This window comes from Glycine soja, chromosome 7 (genome assembly GCF_004193775.1).
Source record: "Glycine soja cultivar W05 chromosome 7, ASM419377v2, whole genome shotgun sequence".
Taxonomy (NCBI): Eukaryota; Viridiplantae; Streptophyta; class Magnoliopsida; order Fabales; family Fabaceae; genus Glycine; species Glycine soja.
Genome location: NC_041008.1, coordinates 11314984 through 11322586, shown reverse-complemented (window position 1 = coordinate 11322586; position 7603 = coordinate 11314984). Strand labels below are relative to the sequence as shown.

Sequence of the window (7603 nt, the reverse complement as noted above, 5' to 3'; positions counted from 1 at the left end):
TAAGGGGATTTTTTTCCTTTCCATTTACAAAAAAAGTTATCCTAAATTTAAGGAATTAAAAAAATATTTGAGCCTATCTTTTTTAGCAAATTATATTAACACTCCATAAAATTTTTATAAATTATACACATTACTCATTCTTATTTAATATTTACAATAATCTCCCTTATAAGGAGTGTTAGTATAATATTTTTCAAACATTGTGTAGGAATAGGAAAAAATGATGATATGTATAATTCAATTTTTTTAAAAGAATATGAGTGTAATTTGTTCTATTTTTTTTAGGTAAAATCTATACTTTATTGATAATGAAGGGCATCTTCCGTCTAGTACATTCCATAAAATTGATAAGAAAGTTTTGCCACAAACATCTACGGTTATTTGTAGTTGGTCAAAGTGTAACATCCTAAAAATTACTAATCAATAAGTTTGTGTTTGTGTGATTTAATTATGACTTAATTTGGATTTATTTATTTTAAATAAGAAAATATATGTTTTGAGTAATTGAATATAATTATTAATAAATTGATTAACTAAGAAAATAACGAAAAGTAATTAAAATAAGTATACACTTAAAAATAGTTAAGTAAAGACATTGAAAATTATATAGGAAAATTCAAAATTTAGGAAGTTAAATATAAACTTATTTTAATCAAAAGTTAAAGGAAATAATGATATTATAACAAATATGTGAAATTTTGTTTTGAATAGAAAATTAGAGTTTTAATATCACAACTAAATTACTGATGAGTTTCTAATAACTTTAATTAGTAAAATTAAATGTTTTAAGGTTATTAGTGATTTAGAAATTTTAACTAAAATAATTAAACATAATTAAGTTCAATTTGTTTAATAAATCCTTCATATGACTTAATTAATTTCAATGTTCGTAGAAATGACTTATAAGTAGAAAATAAATTTCATAACTAAGAAAATTAATAAGAATAAATTATGCTTAGGTGAATGCTGTGTCATTTCACATAATTGAATTTTAGTATTTTTTAAAACATCAATTTTAAAAATAATTTTATGTCATAAAATACAATATTTATCATAAATATAATAAAATATAATTTTTTTAGAGAAAAATCTAAAATATAACTTACATATTCCAAAATTTAAATAAAACTTTTATGTTAATGGTAAAAAAAAAATGATTAAGAGGCGCCGCCAAGCATGACCCAACAAGTGAGTTCCTATACCGTCCAAACAGACGCTCCCTAGTCATCCAATCCAGTCCCAAACAAAGTGCTTGGCAACTAAGCAAACAAAACTCAACTTACTAACATCATCTCCGCTGTTTGGTTATTGCTTCTTCCAATCCCAGCAAGGAGTTCAAATATCAATTCCTCTACTTACAAAAACCCTTTTGCTATTCCCTTACTCTTTCCTTAACTCAACCCAACACAACACAACATAAATTAAATAAATAAATAAAATTAAACTAAGCTAAATTCCTTTCTCTCTCTTTCTTTCTCTTCGAGGGTTTGGGTTTCTCTTCCTCCCTGGAAGAAAAAGAAGAGTCACCGCTACGACGCCGTTCGGTATGCTCTTTCTTTCTCTTCAGTTTTTCCCTCGTTCGTTTCTAGGGTTCAGATCTGTTCCCGCCCTTGTTTCAATCGCGTTAGGGTTCTCGATTGCCGACTTTCTTAGATCCGAATTTCGATCTTCGATTTTTAATGTTTTTTGGTGGACTTTATTTTCTCTGCTGTTACGGCCTTAGTTTTCGATCATTTTTTTTTTCTATTTTTTTTGTTTGAATTTTTTTATGATCTTTTTGTTTTGTTGTTGTTGTTTAGCTGGATTTTGGGTTTTTGTAATTGTGTATGTAAATTTAGATTAAAAAATATTAATTTTGAAAAGGAAAGTTGCGTTCTTTGTTTACGGCGAAGGAAGCATATATAACATTGCAGATGATGTTAATTTAAGAAGGATATTTAGATTCCACCTGTGGTGGCGAGATGCTGCGATTTTGGTTTTGAATTTAATGATTATGATTATGATTCTAACATGGAAAGGTTTTGTTGTGTGAAAATAGTTGATGTAAAATTGTGAACTTTGTAGTGTGTATTGCATGATTTAACCATACATGGCGGTGCCTATGTAGTTTTGTTGTTTACTATGGGTTTTATGGTCGTGTGGTGATCATGCTTTCAGTGTATTAGTGTTGTTCTTTGAGGTGGTGGGGATATGTTTACTGATTGAGACGGGTTCTAATGTAAATGCTAAATTATGCAAAGCTAATGAATTGAAATTTCTGCCACGCACTTAGGTGGTAATGATTTTCTCTCTTTTAAAATTAATAATTCCTTCCTTTTTTTTTGTGTGCGTAGTGCTTTTTTGAGGTGCCACAGTCATGTTTGGGCGTGGTGGACCAAGGAGGAGTGACAACTCCAAATATTATGATATTCTCGGGGTTTCCAAAAATGCCAGTGAAGATGAAATCAAGAAGGCCTATAGAAAGGCTGCTATGAAGAACCATCCAGATAAGGGAGGAGATCCTGAAAAGGTAAGACTCACGGTCTTTACTTAAATACAATGCATTTTGATTATCATATGCATATGCCCTGCTCTTCTATTAAGATCAGCATTCACTGTTTAACCATATAATTTAATTTAATTTAATTATAGACATTTTTTATTAGTGATTATGCAGTTATCTCTTAAGAAAGTAAGTACATATTGTAAACAGTAAAGAGATTTGATATTAATTTTGCATGCAGATGACTTGGGCATGCTATATTTTTGTGTTTAAGTCTTCCCATTTATATAAAAGATGTTCACTCGCTAACTTTTTATGATTGAAAAACTGCTAAGTTTTCTTACTGCTACTGCATTTTTCTGTTTTAATACTAAATATCTGATTCATATATCAGTTCAAGGAGTTAGGTCAAGCATATGAAGTTTTAAGTGATCCTGAGAAGAAAGACCTGTATGACCAGTATGGTGAAGATGCCCTTAAAGAAGGAATGGGGGGAGGAGGCTCGTTTCATAATCCATTTGATATATTTGAATCATTTTTTGGTGGAGCAAGCTTTGGTGGTGAGAGATGTTCACTTTTACATTTGTTATTTCATTTTCATTTATGAATCTTCTTGCTTATTGATCAACTCACTATTACTATTGTCTCTTAGGTGGTGGTAGTTCCCGAGGTAGAAGACAGAAGCATGGTGAAGATGTGGTGCATTCTTTAAAGGTTTCCTTGGAGGACGTCTATAACGGCACAACAAAGAAACTATCTCTTTCTAGAAACGTATTCTGCTCAAAATGTAAAGGGTATGGACTTTTATTTATGTTTATAACTTTTGTACATCTAATTTTTTTTATAGAGGCTTAACCTTTGATCCATTTACTTTAACTTTTCCAAAATATGTATTGTGCCTTGTATTGTTTTAGATTTAGTTTTAGTATATACATCTTTGTATTTGGAAGTCTTGTGAGTATGCTCTATTGCCTTGTATTTTCTAAAAAAAATATTGTTTAGTTTGTTGCTATTTTTAATTCATAATACTTTTAATTTCTTGTGCTGTATACATGGAATCCCAAATGGAGGATGGACTGATGGAGTGACCCTAAGGATGTGGTTTAACTTAAAAAGAGGAATGTGGAGATATACATGTAGAAATAAGTATATGTGCACGGCATAGTTGTCTGTAGGGTGTGATTTTGCTGCTATAGTGACATCGTTTTTGGTGTCTGGCCACTTCTGTGGTCTGTTGCAGAGTGGTTGTGTTGCATTGTAAATCATGACTGCTATCCCATAAAATCATGGCCATCACTCTACCCCAATTTGTTTGAGGTTGAACATCCAATAAATTGGGAATTTTTGTATTTTGTATTTCAATAGAAAAATAGGTTTTCATATTATTTAATTTGTATGTCAAAATTTTAGAATAGCTTTCATCTCGTTTTACCTGCTATGCCATAAGTGTGTTGGGGTTGGCCTGTCTGAGCCACTATTTGGGATTGATAACTATATGGTGCATGGAATTAATATCGAAATAAGCAGAGGTCTAAACTACAGGATTTTTGGCTCATTGATTCTTATAGTTCTGCTCAGATTACACCTTCAATTGTTTGTCTAATCCAAGTCAGAATTGTGTGAAAATGAAAAGTTTGTGAAATACAGTTAGCATAATACCAGTGAATTATGCAGAGGAATGTTAGTTCATGTCAGTCTTATTCAGATTTGCTGGTTTGTTTGTAGAATTTATTATTTGAATATATTTATTGTCCAAGTTTGACAACTAATCAGCTATAACATTGGTTTGACATGTAATTTTTGATAAATCAGGAAAGGTTCAAAAAGTGGAACAGCTGGTAGGTGTTTTGGATGCCAAGGCACTGGTATGAAAATTACAAGAAGGCAGATTGGACTAGGCATGATTCAACAAATGCAACATGTCTGTCCTGACTGCAGAGGATCTGGTAATGGAAGCTTTATTTTCCATATTTTGTTTGGTTGCTTTATGATGTTTCCTCCAGCTCACCTTTCATTGATGCAGGTGAGGTCATTAACGAGAGAGATAAATGTCCTCAGTGCAAAGGAAACAAAATTTCCCAGGAAAAGAAGGTGCTGGAAGTGCATGTTGAGAAGGGTATGCAGCAGGGTCAGAAGATTGTTTTTGAAGGACAAGCTGATGAAGCTGTAAGTGGTTTATAGTTTGTATGCCATTTGTCTTGATACTTCGTAAGGATTGCTTGGAAGTTTATAATTTTGACCTTCTAAAAGTTGGTTTCTTAATTAAATGCATGTGTACTTGTTGCAGCCTGACACAATCACAGGAGATATTGTTTTTGTATTGCAAGTAAAGGATCACCCAAGGTTCAGAAGGGAACAAGATGACCTCTTTATTGATCAAAATCTCAGCTTAACTGAGGCACTCTGTGGCTTTCAGTTTGCCGTCAAACATCTTGATGGTAGGCAACTATTGATCAAATCAAATCCTGGGGAAGTCATCAAGCCAGGTAATACTCAAGAATATTGGGAGTACGCATAACTGGAATTTCATTTGACCATTCTATTCAATTTTCTGATTTATGAATTTTAATTTTGCTATGCAGGTCAATATAAAGCATTAAATGATGAGGGAATGCCACAACACAATAGGCCATTCATGAAGGGTCGCCTTTACATCCAATTTAATGTTGATTTCCCCGACTCAGGGTTTCTTTCCCCTGACCAATGCCAGTTATTGGAAAAGGTGTTGCCTCAGAAGAGCAGCAAGCACGTCTCAGATATGGAGCTGGATGATTGTGAGGAGACCACTTTGCATGATGTCAACTTTAAGGAGGAGATGAGACGAAAGCAGCAACAGCAACACCGCGAGGCATACGACGAAGATGATGATGAGCCATCTGGTCACCGAGTGCAATGTGCTCAACAGTAGTGCAATTTATGGTAGTAGAGGTTCTATAATTTCTGCTTGGTTTATCTTTTGTTTGGATAATGCAGTTATAACTGCGTGATAAATTTACCTTTAGGTTTTGGCTGGTAATGTTATTTAGTTTACAGTTCTTGGCAGATTTCAAGTATATGAAAATTGAATGCTTTGGTATAAGGCGCGCAATAATGATTGCATATCCCAGTTGCATGCCTCCTGCACTACTATTTGGTTCTTAAACTTTTGGGGTAAATCCTTCAAAATATATTCTCAAATTAAATTCATTTTATTGGAGGAATATATAATACTGTAGTTGATAATGGTGTGACAAGTTCTAGATTGCCGAGGAGTTTAGCCTCATAGCGATTCAACGAGTTCTAGTATACTGTTGCTCTATTTGGTTCCCATCAGAGACAAGAACTTGGCACAGATTTTTATATTCAGGTTTCTCAATGTGAGACAAGAATACTAGTGTGGCCATTTTGAATTTTCAAGTATTTTTTATTTCTACAATCTCTGCATTTCAAAAATGTCTCAAATGGAACTGTTAGTGTGTTTGGATATGGTTTTAAAATACCAAGGAATTTGAAATGCAAGGTAATTCTATTGAAGGTAATTAAGTTTTAGTCATTTGGAAAATAACCTGTTCGGATTATTAATTTGTATAGTTCTGTTAATGCCCCCCCCCCCCCCAAAAGTGATTCGTTTTCTCGTTTTCTTCCACCGGAAAAACCTCTCAGGCGAAGACAAGTACTATTTTGTGCTCTGTTACGACGTGTTCCAATATTCTAACTGCAACGTTCTTGCAACGGATAGTAATGAGTAGAGGTAACACAGCATCACCACGCCTTTTGGCAAAGGGATGCTCATCAACGCCAGCAAGCAGTACTTCGTCAACTCGTTCATCTTCCCACTGGTGGCTCCGATGAGCTTTCCGTTGCAATCTGGTTTTGTTGGGGATCGAGTTTGAAGCGCGAGAGAACGAGCTTGATGCCGAGAAGGGAATAATTTGAAAATTTTCACCTATTTTAGTGGAATTTGAAATTCTTCAATTTAACAAAGAACTGAAAATTTGGAGAATTCTTAAATTTTGAAATTATATATCCAAACGGAGAATTTTACTGAGTAGCAATTGAAATTCTTTAAAGAATTATATTCACCCCTTCAATTGCTTTATCCTAACACATGGTTATTTAGCCAGTTTGTTGAAAACAGTTTTCATTTTTTATTTTGAAAGTGATCTTATAGGATTTGCATTTTTAAAACAAGTTGTTTTTTGTTCGTTTTAAACGTAAGTTTAGAAAAACATAAAAAAGTAGAAAATGATTTATTTTTATTAAAAATGAACTTAAAAATAAGGTTATAGAAATGGACCTAATGTAACGAATGCATTTTGTTTTTTATAATGTATTTCCCTCGATACTGTTTAATAAAATGAATATTAATATATTATATATGGAATTTATGACCGGAGTCCATCTGACACTTGTTCAATCGTTAATTTTCAATTGGCAATTTTCTATATAAACCGTTTAATTGCATTGATATTCTTCCTTGACAAAAGGGGCCAATCTTTCTCCCTAAGGCCGAATTTTAAATCATGGGATTTATTATTTTTGAGCGCATGAAGTCCTCATGGTATTTATTTTGGATCCGTGGAAGGCGTGAAGTTGGGCATTGCTATGTGCACCCAGCTAAATTGCTGGTACATCCAGCAATTAGGCGATTTTCTCATTTTGTCCTCCCCTAGAAGGGATACGAGTTGAACCTGTGACTATCAGATTATTTACATAACACTCTAACCAATTGAGTTTATATACCAATTATCTTATAAAATAAATAATGTTGTTATATATAACACTAAAATTTTTAATGTATATTTAATGCGCATAATTAACCTATTAACTTAGTTGGTTAGAGCATCATACTAACAGTGTGAAAGTCACAAGTAATGTCCTTGCCACAGAATCATGATTCCGTTGAATAAAATACACAACAAAATTATGATTCTATTGCATTATCAAATTCACTTCCCTTGTCACAATAGAATCGTGATTTCGTTGTGTAAATGAAATCATGATTTCATAATATAAATGAAATCACAATTTTGTTGTATTTTTTTTTTTCGCCCTAGACATAGTAACGACATTTTGTTGTTATTTTTATGCCCCCCCCCCCCCCCCCCCCCTTATCACAATGAAATCTCAATTTCATTGTGT

The 7603-nt window shown here is 32.8% G+C and overlaps 1 protein-coding gene across 1 annotated transcript; it reads left to right on the top strand.

Moving 5' to 3' along the window:
* The first annotated feature begins 1301 nt into the window (after positions 1–1301).
* LOC114418741 (dnaJ protein homolog 1-like) lies at positions 1302–5682 on the top strand. The gene is made up of 8 exons (XM_028384229.1): positions 1302–1544; positions 2334–2509; positions 2877–3042; positions 3135–3276; positions 4295–4428; positions 4506–4648; positions 4770–4968; positions 5065–5682. Exons 2-8 carry the CDS (start codon positions 2357–2359, stop codon positions 5388–5390), a joined length of 1263 nt encoding a protein of 420 aa, XP_028240030.1. The 5' UTR covers positions 1302–1544; positions 2334–2356; the 3' UTR covers positions 5391–5682.
* Positions 5683–7603: the final 1921 nt, after the last annotated feature.

Excerpts from the sequence above, each read along its gene's own strand:
- LOC114418741 (XM_028384229.1), top strand. The coding sequence starts at position 2,357 with ATGTTTGGGCGTGGTGGACCAAGGAGGAGTGACAACTCCAAATATTAT. Across the intron at positions 2,510-2,876 it reads AGGGAGGAGATCCTGAAAAG|TTCAAGGAGTTAGGTCAAGC; the intron begins GTAAGACTCACG and ends TTCATATATCAG. Across the intron at positions 4,969-5,064 it reads TGGGGAAGTCATCAAGCCAG|GTCAATATAAAGCATTAAAT; the intron begins GTAATACTCAAG and ends TTTGCTATGCAG.